This window comes from Centrocercus urophasianus, unplaced genomic scaffold (genome assembly GCF_019232065.1).
Source record: "Centrocercus urophasianus isolate 14NV4802_14NV808 unplaced genomic scaffold, USGS_Curo_1.0 seq_18, whole genome shotgun sequence".
In the NCBI taxonomy this organism is placed as follows: domain Eukaryota; kingdom Metazoa; phylum Chordata; class Aves; order Galliformes; family Phasianidae; genus Centrocercus; species Centrocercus urophasianus.
In genome coordinates, this window is record NW_024884733.1 from 16,013,077 (window position 1) to 16,031,335 (window position 18,259).

Here is an 18,259-nt window from a genome sequence, read left to right on the forward strand (position 1 = left end):
GTCCATAACAGCTACTTCTCTGGTACAGTGACTAAAACAGAGAATCTAACTCTCGATTGCCTAAGCAAGAAAATATTGAGAAACAGTAGGGAGGTTTATATATCCCTCTGCATCTGCTGCTGATGAAAAACATACTTGGGATCTGTGTTCTCAAGTCAAAAAGAACAATGAAAAATCTGTAAGATTTTATAGAATAAACATGAAACATGATCAAAGGATTAGCATACGCTCCTGAAGTATGGTTCAAAGATTTCTGTTCATGGAGTTTATCAAAGAGAAAGTTAACGAGGGCTCTTACATGCCTCTGAAAATACATAGCTTCAATCTAGCAGACAAAGATCCAGAACAACAATCTTAACTTACAGTTTACCATAACTGACCACTGAGAGAGTTACCCAGCATTATTGTAGCTTTTATGTTAATTTTTATATCGAGATCTGATGTTTTCTCTTTCAAATAATGCAATCCAGTCCAAAAAGGAGCTAATTCAGGACAATCAGCTTTCTATTATACAAGAAGTCAGACTAGAAGATCATAGAAATCACTTCAGACTTTTTAATTTAATCTAATTAAATAGTTTAAATCTAGTTTAATTTGTTCTTTCGGTTGTTAATAAATAATATTTTTAATTTTCATGTCTGACTGCAGCCTCACCTAATCCCAATTATTTCTTACTGTATGTGGGTGGTGGGATGTTGTCATCCTACCAGCACCTCCACTTTCAACCCTAAGACTTGTATCATTATCTTGTTACACAACCTGCAGGGCTGATATTGTTGATATGATGCCAACCACAATCACTGAAAAATGGAGGATCCAACACAGCTGTTTGAAGACCAAGTCCTCTTCCACTTTTTAAAAACTTAACTAGAATATAGTGCTCAGATGAATGTAATCTCATCACAGATCTCTGTTGAGGGTTTTTAGCACATCATTCTGCTTGATTATTTTACAACAAAATATATAACTTATCAGACTGCATGTATAAAAATCCAGGCTGGCACCGATATTAGCAATTTTTTTCTTACCTGTTCATTCAGCTGTGTTTTTGCTTGGTGGTCCTGGGAACAGACTGTCATCCTGACAAGGACGAACGTCACTGCACTGAATGGAGAGAAACTTTTCCTTTACAGCACCTCTTGAGGAAGCAGTCCATCTTGTCTGGGGAGCAATTAGTTGCTGTCCTTCAGGCTCAGGATCTTTCATTCCTTATGCCTGATGGCAGAGATGAAACAAGATAATCCTGTTGTTTCAGGCAAGATGTCAATCCTGCGTCCTCACCCCTAGGCTGTTTCCTTAGGTATGATCCTGTTTTAGGAAGGGGCAGGCACTCCACCGCTCTGTGCTGTCCTCATCATGTTTGTGTGCATGAGTTGTTCCCATCTGTCCTGTTTCAAAAGGCAAGCTGCAGCAGACAACTCTCTTTACCTTTTTTGTTATCCCACATTTTGCTGCCTCGTAATCCACCGCCAGCTTCCTGAACCACCTGGCCTTTAAATACTTCTTATACTTTCAAGAATTGTTAACAGTTGTGACGTAAAATATCAGTGCTACCAAATGTCCCAGTGTGTTCTCAAACCAAGCTTCCACCTACTGGGATTCTGAAAAGACACTCTGTTATACTATTATCAGGAAACTGCCTGGCTGAAACCAAATGATGTACTTAGAGTAAAAAAGCATTTCATTGGTTTTTAAGAAAAGCTTTGCTGCTTGGTAAAACCTTCGCATAAAGCCAGGGTAATCCTAGACAAATGTGAGAACCATAATGCTTCACGGATGCTAAACATGTCAACCTCCAGGATGGAGTTAGTTCCTGGGAAGGAGCTGGCGAATGAGGAATAAGTAGAACAGAAGACTATACATTTAATAAAAAGAATTAAAAACCAGCAAAACGCTCCTATCCATTATCCGAGAATGCTGAAGATCTTGTACACTAAATGAAGGACTATCCAGTGGGTGATTAAAGACATTCCTGTATTTCTTCACTTTTAAGTGGATTTCTTTACAGTATTAGAGCTCTTCAGTTGCACCTTTCTTTTTATATGAGGCATGTTCATAAGTCCATACAAATGACTTTCTAAAGTGCTCTTTGGTATTAAGCCACTGGGGACATGATGCTGTGTGTGTTCAAAGTAAAACAAATCCAAAAGTCTGTTCTGATACATGTGCTTTCCTTCCAGTCCAAGTGTGTGTGTTTTTTGTTTTTTTTTTTATAAGCCTGCAGACGAAAAAACATGGAATTGAAGTTCAGATGGAATAATGGATGTGTAAAGATGGACAATCTTGGATGTTTTAAGATGGAAAAATGGATGTCTAAAACATGTAACAGAAGTAAATGACTGAACTGGATAGAAAGCCAATCATTTGGCAGAGTCTGGGGCATCTGCAGAGACAACTTTCTCCTGAGAAAATCTGAAATAGATAATTCAAAACACTGTTACAAAACTCTATCAATAATGAAAGAAGTATCACTTATTCTTTCTATAAAAAGGAAAACATAAGTTCCAATTCTGAGTATACGCAAAAGGCTTCTAAGTGTGAAATATATTACAGGCTTAAACCTTTATTTTTACCTTGAACACATCAGATCCAGTTTTCAAAGCTGTTCAGCACTTGGCAAACACATCATTTTCAACTGCAATTATGAAAGATCACTTTTAAAAAAGCTGACTTTCACTTTTGAAGACCAATCTGTAGAAGGTACTGAAAACCAGGACTCACTCTTTTACCAGTTTCTTCTGAGGGAGTGATGCTGGCAACATAAGAACTTTGCTAAAGAGCTCCTGAGAACTGGTCTCACAAACTTAGAAAATCTGTGTGAAGACAGCAGGAGTTATCAGTCAAACTTGATGCCAGTCTAATTATTGCTTCAAACAAATAGCATCAACAGGATTCATTTTTCAAAAAACATCTTTGGTACACAGTAGTAGTAGCCACACCTGTATCCTCTTAGAATGAACATATTTCTTTTCTGCTCAATACCTTGCACAAGTACACACAGAATTTGTGCAGTGCTTTTGTAAATTTGTCAAGAGTTTAACTCTCCCAGTTTTTTACTTCGCTGAATTTATTGTCATGCTTCATCTAATGCTACACTGAAATTACAGTGGACTTGCTCCAAATGCTGTTAGCCCTAATACGTGAAATTCCCTCATATAGAGAGAAAACTGCACTTATATTATGCCTGATCAGGGCCACAAAGCTGCTCAGTTCCACTTTGCTTCTACCACATTGGCTTAACTCATCTAATCAAGTTGTTTGTGCTCAGCAGTGTTATGTTGGTGAGTGCCACTCAATCCCACAAAGTACTGTGCTCATATGCTAGAAGTCTGGGACCATGAAATAAAGATTACTTTCTTATCAGCAATAGTGTGTTTCACCTTTATTGCACTATCTGTCTAGCTGACAGTTATTTTACTTGGACTATCAAACTAATCCCACAAAACGTAGTAGCACTACTCATGAATTTAAAAGCAGTTAAACCACATGCTTCATTTCTCATTTCTTACACTGATTTTATACAAGGTGATAGTTAAAAGTAAGGGCACTGGAAACCAATAGAGTTCAGTATTAAAGAAATACTGCATTTTCTTGGGGGAAAAAAAAAAAAGAATTGAAACTGTAAGTTGTCTTACAGTTCCTGAAGAATCTTTGGCAAAGCTCTCAAAAAATCAAATAAAAATTGATATTTTGACATACAATATAGGAATAAAATTCTGACTTGCAAAGAAGTCACAGCTTTTGAAATTTCTTTCAGTTTTCCAATAGAGGCATGGGCTTCCTTAAGAAATGTAATACCTAGAAAATATACATGAACATGCATTGTTTAGTCATATCTGTGACTCTCTTAAAGGTTGCTCATAGACATCTTTATCCCTAGGGACTGAAAATCAATGCCATGTAGAACACAGCACATGGTAAATATATTTCTTTTAAAGAGGTTATTGAGAAAATACTTGTGATTTTTTTCTTCATGAGAACTGCAATGGACTGGCAGCACAGATCCAATAAGAAACATAACTTTATAAGTTGTTACGAAGAAGCCTTGTTCCTTAGGGGGCATACTCCCATAGAACATTTTTCTGAAATTTTTTCTGCACAATTTGGTTATTTGGAAGGGTCTATCCTATCAGACATATTTTGGTGACCGGTAATCAAGGACAATGGAGGATTTTTTCTTAAAGAGCTCAAACAGAACTACAGAGGCCATGTGTTCATGGGGCAAATGAACTCACTCTTCAAGAGTACAACAAGGTCCTGGTGTGCACACTATCACACAGAGAGTTGACGTAGTGCAATCCTGGGAGTGGAAGAAGGAGTAGATCAAAGGGATGAGAGGGAGATGAATGCTTCTGCTAGCAGAAGAGTGGCAACTCTGTTATTTTAATGTCTACTTTGCTGTGTAGTGCCAGTACCAAAAGAAAAGGTGCTTGAGATCATGAGGTTCCTCCATCTGGACTTTCCTGCTTTGGCTTTTTGCGCCATTCAGCAGGCAGCATACACCCAGGAAGAGTTCTTGGCCCTTGAAGAAGATTTTGAATCTCCCTGGGGAAGATTCCTGCTGTCCACGCTGCTCTTCTTCCCAAATGTAGGGCATTGAAGGCAAACCCATAATCAGCAAGAGGGTCAGTGTTCACCAGAGGGATGCATCTCTGCCTGGTTCCTGCCTGGCCTGGCCTCAGGGAGGGCTCTACCACAGACACTGCCTGTGCCTGTGGCCGTGATGACGTCCATCCCAGCAGCCGGCACCACACATAGGACTGTGGTCAAGCCTGGCTGTGAAACTCCTGCTGGGCACGTTTCCACTGTGTCGGGGCCATCTTCTGGTTTGTGTCATAGACCACGGAAGGTTCAGATTTTATCCTCCCGTTTGTATGGACGATTCCCATGTCTTTGAAAATATGTTCCCACTGAAGATGAAGGCAAATTCCCACCGCCATTAGTGGACTTAGGATGTGTCCTCATCTCTCTTCTTGCTCATTTCCTTTGTTGCAGTAGAACTATTCCTTTATTAAAGCTTTTGCCTAGGGGGAAAAAAAAAAGCCACATTACTAAATAAATTATGAAATATTTGCATTTATGAAGCCAACCCCTTACGCCTAGCTCCTCCTCTGACATTACAAGGACACTTTTTAAAGAGCTTCAGCTTCTGCACTACCATTATTCCTCTCTGTGGAATCCAAGACTGGGAGGCTACCAAGCAGTGGGCCACAATGAGCCAAGTGACAGTAAGTAATGCCTGCTGGCTTTGACTCAGTGCAGGGCCAAGTACTGGTGGCTTGGTTAGTGCTAGAGAATGAAGTTGCATCAGGATGTAGGAAGAGATAGAACCAAAGAATGTACAAAACTGGGGAAATTCCTAAAGAGCTTTAATTTTTCTGTGAGAATAAAAGGCCAAAATTTATTACAAATTCTGTAATAACAATGCCAAGAGCAAAGTGTTAAAGGCATCAGTTTGCTTATCACAGTTTATGCTCTTTTGTATTTGTATTTACCTTTTTTGCCTGCAGTTATCTGAATTCCATGAGAATGAATTAAGTTATAGTGTCACACATAATGAAACGGTCTGCAATTAATCTTGTAAATGTTCTGCACCTCCATCTTCACTGCGTTTTTATTGGTTTTTAAATCTTAATTGTAGCTTCCTTTTTTAAAAAAGAAAGAAAAAAGTAGCATGTTATTCAAAGACATTGTTCAAACTATTTAGGTTGGCTTGTAAATTGCTCCCTCCTACTTTTATATATGTAATGCTTTTGATTTTGCCTCACCCCACCTCTTGGAAGTTTGGTAACAAACAGGGAGCTGCTTCCTCTCCAGGTGATAGGATTTGTTTGGCTTTTAATACTTGGCTAAGTCACTTCAGTGTGTGCTTCTCATTTTTTTTCTCTCTGTGGCTCAGCCTGTGGAGGTTATACCTGTTAAACAGATAAATACTCAGCAGCTATCACAGTAAGTGAAACAGATAGTTGACAATATTTCTGCATGATTAACTCTCAATGGCTTGCTGTGATTGAAATCAAGGTCTCTGGCCTCCACTGATGTCTCCCACCCTAATGTTCCTTCTGCTCCTCTCTTGGCTCACCTTCTGTTGTCCTCTTCGCTCTTCTGAGTTTTCCTCTGAGTTCTCTCATTCTGATTTCTCTGGTTCTCCATGTTATTTGGCAGAAAAGAGAAGGGCAGGTTCCTGGGCAGTAGGAAACAAAACTACAGCAACAGTCTGTCTTTGTTGCACAACATTTCTTCTATGCTTTTTCCTCACAAAATATCTCATGCAAATAGTTAGGTCTCTTGTTCTCCTTGAAAATCTTACTTTCATGCAAAAAATTAATTGGAGTAGATAGAAAGCAAGAGAAGAAAAGATGCAGATTTCATTTGTGCAATGCCCAGGAAGGATTACAAGATCAGTATAAGCAATGGAGCAGCTGCTAGGGGAAGGAAGCAAACAGTTTCTGAAACATGCACCGAGTTGGTGTTCTTAATCCTCTGCGTGAATGGGTGGGCAGTGGTGTCAAGCATAAACACACGGGTGCAAGAATACAGTTTTAAAATTGCACTATAGAAATCTTGATTTCTGGCTGACAGAACCTTAGCCTAAAAAGGAAACCTGTAAAAATCGAGACACAGAAAAAGCCCTGGAGCTAAATACTGCCACACTTTGGGGAGTCAGAAGTATAGGAACAATGGCAAAACCCCAGCATGCTCAACGACGTGGCTTTTAGCAAACAATTGACAGGTTTCAGAAGGCGACAGAGAAAAGGTGCACTGCTATAATGAGACATTATTATCTGAGGGCTTTAATGCATGTAAAAACAAATATACTAGTTAGTATATGATGAAGCACAACAGTGTGGCTGATTTGCATGCACAATTTCTATGATTAATAAATTATGCAACGCTAGGACAAGTGTACTACAGTGAACTGCTTGCAGCAACCACGAGCACTCCAGCAGGTCACACTGAACACTCTGTCCTGCTCTGGTAAAGTTTTGAGTATTTAATTTTTAGCTTGCAGCTCTTAGGCTGCAAAATGGTGAAAGGAGGGGAAAGATGTTCCTCGCTTTTACCTGATTTGCAGATGATGCAGAATGGCCACCAATTACCTCATGTAAAAATGATACTTGAACTCAACTGAAAAAAATAAAATCAAGGGGATTTATTTGAATAAAAATGTAACAGTTGCTTAAGAATCAATGTATATATTTCAAATCCTAATGTTTTGTACTTAACAATTTGAGTAAAATTAAATTATCAAATATGCATATAATACTGGAACAAATAATTTAAAAACAGTAGGTAAGTATTAAAAAATTGTATTACAAACTACCTCCTGATGCCAAAATCTGAAAGACAATGGCTTCAGATGCCATTCGCAGCAGCTTTTACTGCTGAAGAATTCTGAGAATATTCAACAGAGCAGGCTTTTAATCTGGTATATCTGACTGAATAGGAAAGTGTCAGATACAGTTATTGTTCATATGTATGTTCATATATGTTCAGGGTATCAGGCTATCTATCCAAGACTGATACCCTAGCTTGAAATCTGAGATCTGGCTCTCTGCCCCACACTGTGGAGAATGTATTCCTGTGCTTTGCCTAATACAAATTCATTTCCTTTACATTCTCATCTTTAAATTTGTTGGTTTTTTTTTTTTTTTAAATCTCTTGTGTAATATGAAAAGTGCATCATATTCTTGCATCACATTCTGAGCACAGTTAGGCTTTGGCTTGCACTGAGGTTGTAGCAGACCCTGCCAGCACATCTCTGCCTCCTGAACATTTTACCCAAGGCATAGGCAGCTTACATGTTTGAAAGCAATTACTGTGCTAAGTATCCAATGATGTATCTTTCCCAGAAGCTGAAAATGAAGGTATAAAAGACATCTACACAATAATTTATGGGTGTTAATGTATGGGTGTAAGTTTCTCTGGGGATAATTATGTGACCACGCTAATAATGCAGAAGATGCTTTGATACATTAAAAAAAAGAATGGTCTTTAGCATTTCAGGACTGTCAGGAGTGCATATACTTGAACAGAAGAGAGGGACGAGCAACCCGTATGTCTTCTCAAAAATAGCCCATTCTCTTAACACCGCAGGCATGCCAAGAAGACACTGTTCAATGTAAGAACTGATGTTTAGAGGCATTTGCTGGAAACTTCTTGTTTTGAGAGCAGAAAGGTGCAAACAGCAAACTGCTGGTGAAATACTGTCATGAGCCACTGCACAAGTGGGAGAGGCACGGGTTACAACTGAAAGAAGGGGCATTGCTGGCAGTTGGATGGACAAATCATCCACAGCTTTGCAGACTTTGGTACTTCTAAAAACTAGTCTAGCCAACTTTGAAGCTGACTTTGCTGTGTTTCAGAAATAGACCTGCAGGCCTTTATGACAAGTCCAGTGTCAGCCTTCATTAGCATGCCTTGAAGAAGGGAAGGTTCCCAGCTAGGTCAGAGCAATTTCTCCCAAAAGTTCCCTTTGCTGGCTGGCAGGCAGCTGACATGGAACATGAGGTCCTTGAGAAGATCCCCAGCACACTGGTGGAAGGGATGGCTCCCATTGCTAGGCTTCAAGGTGTTTTAAGTCCTTGTGGAGACACCTGGAGAAATGCCTCCATAAAGACGCCCTGTGAAATGGCCTCTGGCTGGATGCCTCTGCCTGCTCTCCAGTGGAGTAACTGCCCAGCTGGAATGAAACTTCACACAGGTTAGGTTTTAACACCTTCCCAGTATTTTAGCTTTTGTCTTAGTAAGCCTGTCATCTCATCCTTTAGATGGCCTCTTCCCTTTACATCTGTATAAAATTGCTCAGCAAGCCACTACCTGAGGGCTTCCCAGCCGCTGGTGTTGCAGGAGAATCCTGAGGGGCTGACAGGAAAACCATCGGGCTTGGTTTCCTGGGGTGATGGGGACATGTGAGAGCAGGTGGGTGGGTGGGGAAGGCCGAGGCAGGCATTGCAAGAGGCCATGTTTGCATTTCCTGTCACTGGAGCACTTGTGGGGCTGCTGGTACAGGGCCTCATCTTGTCTAAGTAATTAGAAGGCCATTCCTACTCAATAATTATATCTGCTGTTGTGTTTGTTGCAAACTCCCCTGTCTTACAGCAAGATTTAGTGGATTAATAATGTGAGTTTTGGCCTCTCATGCATAAAAATTTTCATGCATAATATTCTCATTTAGTCTAACCAGAATGGAGCCCAAGGGTCTGAATAGCCATACCTGTGCATCAAGGGGATGAGACATGGGGATTCCAGAAGGAGAAGAGCCTTCTGCTCTCTCCATGCTGTATCCAACCCTTCTGCTCTTCTGCAGCTGCAGTGTGGCTCACCAGGTCCCTTCCCAGGGGCTGTGCTGCATGCTCTCCTCCACGGGCACAGAGGGCTCAGCAGGTAAAGCTGTGAAGTGTTTGACATTTTGATAAAGAATAGCACCTTTTAAATTAAACTCTTCTAAAAATATGCAAAAATACTTCACACCAGCGACAGCGTGTGCTATGAGGGCATGTAAGTTTGAGCAAGGGGATGTGAACCTGATGTCACACGGCTGGCCTGACAGATACAGGCCATTCAAAAATCCAAAAGTTCAGATTGCTGATCACAGGTCTGTTTTGGGAAAAAGAGCATCTACCCATGTTTCATAATGTGCGTAATGGAAATACTGGGAGATATGCAAATACAGACATTATGCAATGAAAGGAAAACTACATTAAAACTGTTTACAGACGGAAAAAATAAGAACCAGAACTGCAGCCTTTTTATTGCTACACCACTGAAATTAGTGTGTGCCCAACCTACTTAGGCAGTGTAGGGTACAGGGCTTCTTTCCATCTTCCCACTATTGTTTACGCCTCTTTAGTAGATGCTGACAGGGAGGCAATCAATCTGGAGCACACTGGAAGAGAAATGCTGTGAACAGTCTTGGCTCAATGATATCTACCAATTGAACAAATAATTAAGGATACCAATTAGCACTTACAGTCAAGGGACAGGTCTGGGGAGCAGGACTGTGACACACCACTGTGTCAGCATTGGGATGAAGACTCCATGCTGTTGAGCTCTGTGAGTTAAACATTGTGGCTGAGCATCTCCCATAGGAAATACAGGTGGTGGAGCAGATCCCAGAGCCCTCTGGTGCACCATGGAGCACCTCACCCGAGCTGATTCCAGTGAAGGTCTCCTTGTTGTTCCTGTACATGTCCTGTACACGAACATGTGATGCTGTGGGCAAGATGCAAGAGGTCAGGCCAGTTGGGTCAGTGTCTGCCATGAAAAAATGGACAAGACAAATTTTATCTTGGCTTATCGAAGCCAAGCCCTACTGTCCCAGCACTCACTGCTGTCTAACAGGCAATTTTCACAGCCACAAATAGTTATTACTTGACCACAGCTGGTGAAAAAATGGAAAGCATGCACATAAAATAATTTGACAAGCTTCAGAGGAAAAACGTTACTTAACATTATTCGGAAAACTTTTTGCTCATATGTAGAGATAAAGAAAAAATCCATTTCGTGCAAAACATCTAGACTATTTACACTATTTTCATTGAGCTATGAGAGTCAGCTTTATCTTCAACCCAGGTTGACTAAACATACAATCCAGTTTTGCACAGTTCTCCCATTAACCAGGCCAGATACAGTAGTTTTATTTCTTCAAGAAGTACACTCAAATGTGATATGACATTCATTTATTTGGTACTTTGAACACTTTGTTGATTGATTGATTTTTTTCAGGATGGAAAGTGAAGGAAGTCTTCAGTAAATTCTTGTGGTCATAGGGTATTTCTTGATAGCTATTTGACACTTGTATACAGTCAGGGGTATGGACTACAAACACAGCAAAACAGAAATATTAGCAGGGCAGGTAAACCTTCAAACATAAGTTTACAGCAATTCAGGAAAAAAAAAAAGTGAGATATAATCCTATAAATGTACCTAAGAACATATTAAAAATTGATTCAAAAAATGCTACTGCAAGTTTGCAAGTTAGCTTTGCCTTTATAGCAAATCTATGCAAACTTCAAATGCTAGGCTTGAGAACAGAGGTATCAAAAATTAACAGCCACATAATCTGCAGTGTGAAAATGTAGATGAAATAACATGTTCAAATATTTTCTTCTCTCTCTTTTTTTCCCCCTAATTTTCTCAATTTTTCCTTTGGCAGCTATAAAACCATGTAACCAATCACAAATAGCTATAGATGGAAGAGAGAGACCATAAAAAGAACATCTTCTCTCTTAATTTATTTTATTCATTCATTTTTTGGACGTGTTTATTGGTTTATATGATTGCTGCACATGAATAAAAGCACTAGAAACATTCCCAAGCTGTTGGTAACAAATGATTCAAAGCTCATTTCTTCTCCAAAAATTAATCATAAAAATGAAGCCTTCTTGTTCCCAGACTACTTGTCTTCCTGTCTGCATCCAATTACGCCTGACTTTTAAGAAATTCAGCCCAGCCTCAGCAGACATGATCTGATCCCAACAGAACCTGGAACAGGCGGTGATTTTGAAGCATTTTGGGGTACTTTTCTCCTGTCAACAGCCCATCCCAGACAGCCTACATAGCACAGCAAGTTTTCATTTTTCCTCACATCCCCTGCCCAGCATTTCTCACTGACGTCCCCTGTGAAGCACTGCTGGCAGCAGCGCGCTTTGCTTCAGTGTCACAGTGCAGGGAAAAAACAGCCATGTTTTACCCATAAAATGCCTGCTTTTGTAGCTAATGAAGTGAAAGTCTAGTGCATCTGGTAACTCACAGGGCCATTTTTTTTTTTTCCAGAGGGAAAACATAATTTAAGGGAGATATTTCCTACACATTTTATGTAACGAGGGGCTATGCTGTTTGGAAGGAACAGTCTATTTATATCCACATGGAAGCATCATTGCAACTTTCGTAGTGGATCACCAAATGTCTAAAAGCATTGTAGATGTGTTTGTTCTGTGTACAGATGAACCCACCACTCCTCCAAGCTTGCTCTACAGCACGGTTTAGGTCTCCAATGCAGGTCCACTGAACTTCATCCTTCATTGAAACAGACCATTTGGAGTGATCCTGGATCGAATGGAAGGTGGAATTCAGTGGCGTCCCTATGAGATTTATGTTGTAGACATAGTACTGGAGAGAGCAGTTTGAGGGAAGCTTTTGGCCAGAGTGCTGCCAGGATTCAGCCAACAAATCAGTCTTCAGTTCCTGAGCCACCCAGGCCACGTAGATATCTGTGGGATAGCAGAGGATGGGAGTCAGCCCATCATTTTCCTTCATTTAAGAAGGAATCAAAAAGGATCACTTAAACTGGGCTAACTTCTCTCCAATGCCTGAAGTGAACCAGATGAGATTTTACCCCCATCCTGCCCTGATTTTATTTCCCGAATTCATTCTTGTTTTCTCTTCTTTCACTGGAAAACTTGTTAGAAATAATCAATAGGAAATAAAGGAAAAAAAATAACAAAAAACCTCAGATCTTCATAACAAAAAAAAGCAGATTATTCAAACCTAATTTTTGTTCTTTGCTGCTACAGTTGAATATCAGGATAGAAAATTTCTGACAACCCCACTAATGTGCATTGTAAAACATTTGAGAGACGAGATAGCTTTTCACTTTGTGGGGCTGACAGAATGACAGAAGACCATTCCCTGCTCTGCTAATTCATTTCTGAAGCTGAAATTCTTTTCTTCCCCTCAAAGAAAATACTGTCAAAGGATATACTGACTGCCCACTGCTTGCTTGAGCACATGATAGATAACAGCACTTTCACTTACCATCCACAAAAGAATTAGACTTTGCAAAGTGGAGAAAGGCTTCCCCACGTGCCGACTGCAGCTTGGAGAGGCGGCGCAGGGGGCCTGAGGGCAGCCTGGAGCCTGCACAAAGCTTTTGAAGGTTTGGGAGATCGGCTTGGAAGGTATCAGGGAGGGAGCAGCTGTAGATTTCTGGATTAGAGCTCAGCATCTGTTGGTCTAGAAAAAAGCAAGTAAACAAACAAAAAACCACAGAAACAAAAGCCCCCCAAAAACATAAAACATCCACAAAGAAATGAAAATAAGCAAAATGAAAATAGGTTAAAGTGGAGCAATCAAGACAGTAAAGTTCAGCCTGGGAAGAGAAACACAAATCCTTTCTAATCTTCACAATTTATCTCCCAGAGGAGTTCAGTGTCGAAGTAGCTTGTTTTAGCAACCAAAAATGTGTTTAATTGCTTTGAGTTCTGACTAGCCCTGTAGCACATAGCCTGGCTGGGAGAGTAAGCTCCATTTTTACCATGTACACCTCCCTGCACTCAGCAGAAGGGCCATGCCACATCCCTCCATGATCATCTTCAAGCCTCTGAGTGGTCACACTGCTGAAGTGGCACGTGTGAATTCAAGTCTGTATTTACAGGAGGAGTTTCCACTCAGTTACACTTGCCAAACCAAAGCCAAAGCCAAAGCGAAAAGCTGACCAAGCACCTGGCTGGATTTTAGGGAGAATAGAGTTTGACTTTCAGAATCTGGACTGGATCTGCAGAAGAAAGTTCTTTGTACAGTGCTCAGTCCTCGCTGTGGATTTCATAAAGAGGAAGGATACAAATAGCTCCACGAGTGATGAGTTCATGAAGATGAGTCCATCAGGAACTTTCCAGTCTTTCCAGCTCAGGAAAACCCTAAACCACAGATTACCAGAAGCTGGGAGGATAGAGCACGAAAACATTACTGTGCTTCTCATTTTCTTCTTCCCTTTCCCTAAGCACAAGCAAAGATGCACCTCCAGGAGCAGGATCTTGGTTTTAACAGCTCCATAGTGTGCCCAGCTTGTTTATTTATAATCTTATGCATTTCTTTGATAAAATCTGGCACTCGTAACTGAGCAAAGAGCGAAAAACAATGTAAAAGGTGTTAAGGAACATATAAGTGTGTCATCTTACCATGCCTTTTGATAGTCCTTATTCAGGACCTCCAGTGTCAGGTACTTCAAAATCTTACAGATACAGATTTTATTTTTCTTATTTTTAGGGTTCACTTTTTATGTGGCAAAAAGTACCTACAGAAATTCTGGAGAATATTTTTTCCATAGTTAGTATTTCTGACGTCAAGGCCACCATTCCTGCTAAGCAGTGATTGCTTTGCATTTGTTGAACTGCAGACTACAGCAGTTGAATAAGCTACTACTTCTGTTAAAAATGATGACCCATCCTCCTTTATATTTCTAAAGCATTTGCTATGTATGGGCTGACTTTGCCCTCAATATGCGCTTGTGACTATTATTATCTCAGTAGACCCCATGGGAGATGGAGAAAGAGTGGAAGAGTGAATTTCCCACATTCCCACAGGAAGAACTCGATAAATAGAACTGAAAGCCAAGTATGCAGTTTCCAGGCCCCACTTGGTTACCAAATTTGATAATGGAGGACAAAAGCAAGCAATTTTGGAGGCACAGCAAAAAGGAAAGGAGTCAGAGAGTTGCAGTGGTGCAAAGGCATTCTTAGGGAGAATCCTTACCTATTTCTATGAACTGCTCATACGTAAAGGTTATGCACATGGCTGTCTGTCCATAGAACTCCCCACTGGCTGGGTAACCATAGCCGTCCTCGGGAAAGGGGGGGAACAAGGGCACGCTGTGGATCACCCAGAAGCCTTGTGATTTGTCCAAGAGCAGAAACCCTATCAGAGGAAAGTTACATCAAATAAGCCCTGAGACATCGCAGTGGTGTCCTGCTTTGGATTTGCTGCTGCAGACATCATGCTTTGGTGTGTTAATGTCTACAGTGAAACTGGCTCTACAGTATATTAATGGGCTATAGAAAACACTGATATTGTGCTAAAATTGCATTAATTCTCAGCTGCGTAGCCTAACATGAACTGTCACCTCTGTGCTTTCAAAGAAAATCTTTGCAAAACCTTTTCGTTCTCTGCTCAAATACCATCTCTGAAAAATCTGATGGTTTATTGTCTGTGACTCCCTCCTCATGGCCCCCTCCCCTTCCCTTCATTTCATCACTGTGCACAGTGCAGGATGCCTGCACTGCAGGTAGGCATGGGCTCAGGGAGCAGCTCCCAGATCTGCAGCCAGATACAAAGCCCTGCCAAAGCTCTCCAGCGCCAGGCTGGGCACCACGTCCCATCTGCTTCCTCAAGGGACCACCAGGACTGCACAGCAGCTCTGTGGCTATACTGTCACTGCTTACTTAAGTGCTTCTATAATCCTTCCACAAAGATAGAAAGCTGGGAGGCTGTCTCACAGTGTGCCTTTCCCCTTGCACTGGGTGCTGCTGTCACATAGCCAGCTCAGGACGATGTGTCTGTACTTGCTGAAGGAGATACAAGAGTTTCCACTCTTGAAAACAAAGGGTCCCTAATCCATAAGAGTTCTTCAACATAGCACAGGCACAGCAGAACCAGAATAGAAGCAACTGCATCTGTCACCGCGCCGCAAACCACTCATCGTGCAAATTGCTTTCCAGTTTTGTTTTAGGCAGGATTTTTAGATATGCAGATTGACAGACAAACAAACAAATTCCACAACTTCAAAAAAGAGGAAAGCGGGGGATTCTCCCTGTACCTTTGGTGTGTCCTTTTTTCCAGCTGATGGAGCCTGAATGAGGGACCTCATCGTTATAGATTGCATACACAGTGTTGTTCCTCTGCAGGGAAACACACATTTCTGAAACACGACATTCAGTAAGAGGAAGGCCTTTAAGCAAATGACTTTTCCTGAAAGAATTCAGCAGATCTCTGCATACATCACGAGACTCTTTCCCATGTCAGCTGCCACCATCTACACAGAGCTTACACTAAAATAAACTTGAAGACTCAGCATTACGATCCTGGTTAATATCAAGCAGAAGTTCTCTCAATCATTGCAACAGTCCTTGAGGCTCAATATGCTCAATAGGACAATTTCCATGGGTTCTGTTGGGCAACCACTTACCAGAACTTCCCATCCTCTGCTTTTCTGTGTATCTCTTTCTCACTTAGCAACAAAGTCCTGTGAAAATTTCTGCTCAGGAGAAGAAACCATTTCAAGTGTTCTTATGAAGGACAAACCATGAATATTTTTTACAAAAAAATTTACATACAGTTGCACCTTATTTGCCCCGAATAAAGAGCTTTAAAGGTGTTGAGAAATGTTTCCCCACCTGCTGTGCAGTTTGCAAATGCTAGCAGTGTAGGAAGATGGCATCAGCATAGCTCAGTGTTGTGAGCTTGTAAAGATTGTTTGTATTACAGTTCCAGCATGATACAGAATAGGAGAGTCGAGTGGTTTGGCAATATTTGACCAATTTTTTTTTTAACATATAAATGTAATGACACCCTACCACTAACCCACAGCAGAAATGCAAAGACACACCCAGACTCCTAAGAATGGGAACAATGTGTAGATGCTAAAAAATAACCATGGGCAGATCTTGTGGTATTTTATGATCACACTAGTATAAAGGAAGTTTCTGACTAGAAAAAGAAATCATTACTGGTGAAGCAGTCAGAAGGCAACAGCAAAACCCAAATGCGATCTAAGGTGAAACGCAAAACACATGCAGCTGGGAGGGCTAAGGTGGGTGGTCTTTGCTGATCGGCATCAGGCTGGGCTGAGCTGACAGCTGGCTCTGTGCTTCAGCCACCACTCAACAGAAATTGCAGAAACAAAGCCATGGGGACTGTGCACCAATGTTCATCTATTTGATGGACAATACTTCAAGTGTGTGAAAGACTCAACTAGAAATTTCTAGGGCAACTTCTAATTCTAATTTTGAATATAGGGAAAATATTTAAAAGCTCTTTACAATTAGGGTGGAGGCATTGGAGCAGGTTGCCCAGATAGGCAGTGGATGCCCTGTTCATGGATACTTGCAATGTCAGTCTGGACAGGGCTCTGAGCGCTTGATCGAGCTGTAGGGGTCTCTGTTCAAAGCAGAGGAGTTGGGGTAACTGACGTTTAGGGGTCCTTTCCAACTCAAACAATTCTACGATTCTATGATTCTAATTGTAGCCAGAACTGCAAATGATCTGCCAAGCCACCAGTATGCTCACCTTGATGCATATTAGCAGATCTAGTCAGTCAGGTCTGGCTATGGCCCTACATGCTTATTTTGGCTGGTTTCATTTAATTTGCATGTACTGTCAAGTAGACATGATAGCAACACAGCAATTAAACCTTGCTTACCTTGGACTCATATGCTTTGTAGAGCTGCCCCAGTGTCTGTCCCAGAGCACTCTGTGTCATGTTGACAAGGTACCTGCCAGGCTGCCACTGCTGCGCTAGGCTGTCCATGTACAGGTACTCCAGGCCCAGCCCTGTGCCATCTCCTTTGGTGTGCTTTGGCAGCTTGTACAGAGCAAACCTGCAGCAGTGACAAACAAATTTTGTTTTTCTCACAAACCATTCTATCTCAATGCATAGGTCCATCTCTTCTCCCCCATGAGCATGTAAGGACCAAGGTGACCACAGAGATACCTGCACAGGGGTACCAGTGCTAACACTCTGGAGCCAGCAGCATCGTGTCCCTGCGGGCACCTTCAGTCTGCTTCTCTGAAGAGGCTTAGCCAGCACCAAACTACCCTTGCTATGGCCACACTGTTGTCAGTACCCTAGAATAACTAACCTTAGTTTTCCCTCACTGCACCCACATCCCTCCTGTGGCTAAAATGTGAATGCGAGCATCTGAGCAAAACTCTGTCCTGCATCTTTGTGGGGTTTTCACCCTCGGCACAAAGGATGAGGCTGAATGAGTTCTGCCTAGCATTTCAGGGACTGAACTGTGAGCTCAGCATCAGGGAGATGAAGCAGGGAAACCTATGCAGGGATGCACACTGTGGGGACATTCTCTGGTGTCCCATGCAGCCACCAAATCCATGCTGCTTGCTCCTGGCTTTCGTAAACAGGAAAAAGCTGAGCCTGAACTTCAGGTCCCAAACTCAGTCTGCCATTCTCTTGGTCAATATGGATAACTCTTACCAACAATTTCTTATTCTATACAAATAGAATTATGTATTTATATGAGCCATAATTACACTGTATATTAAATCATAAAATTATATAATTCCACTTGTTTATACACACATATAAATAAGCACAAAACCATGATTAATTATAATCCTTCAATAGCAGACATACATTCTGCTGAGCTGTTGCAAGCGGAATACTTACAAACAATCAGTAAGAAACAGAAATCTCTTCAAAATTGCAGAGTACTTGACACTGTTGGTAAATGGGTCCGTTTCTACTAGCATATCTGATGAAGTAAACAGGTTTTCCTAGTACAAAAGTCCATGGGATTAATTGCAG

At 41.2% G+C, this 18,259-nt stretch overlaps 1 protein-coding gene across 8 annotated transcripts in view; it reads right to left on the reverse strand.

The window, feature by feature from the left end:
• DNASE2B (deoxyribonuclease 2 beta) overlaps positions 1-18,259 on the reverse strand; it is a 24,410-nt gene that overhangs the window by 3,033 nt on the left and 3,118 nt on the right. For 2 of the 8 annotated variants that reach the window (XM_042818952.1, XM_042818951.1), the window contains 5 exons: positions 17,138-17,315; positions 15,536-15,617; positions 14,476-14,637; positions 12,760-12,957; positions 10,666-12,215 (listed from right to left, as the gene is read on the reverse strand). In XM_042818952.1, coding sequence (XP_042674886.1) covers positions 11,860-12,215; positions 12,760-12,957; positions 14,476-14,637; positions 15,536-15,617; positions 17,138-17,315 — 976 coding nt within the window. In that variant the 3' untranslated portion in view covers positions 10,666-11,859. Of the gene's footprint in view, positions 1-1,028; positions 2,413-2,543; positions 5,025-5,495; positions 5,646-5,773; positions 5,916-6,082; positions 6,185-7,064; positions 7,129-9,217; positions 9,394-9,792; positions 9,890-9,973; positions 10,258-10,665; positions 12,216-12,759; positions 12,958-14,475; positions 14,638-15,535; positions 15,618-17,137; positions 17,316-18,259 lie in introns of those variants that run through there. The other 6 variants (XR_006168833.1, XR_006168835.1, XR_006168834.1 and 3 more) reach the window with 6 other exon arrangements.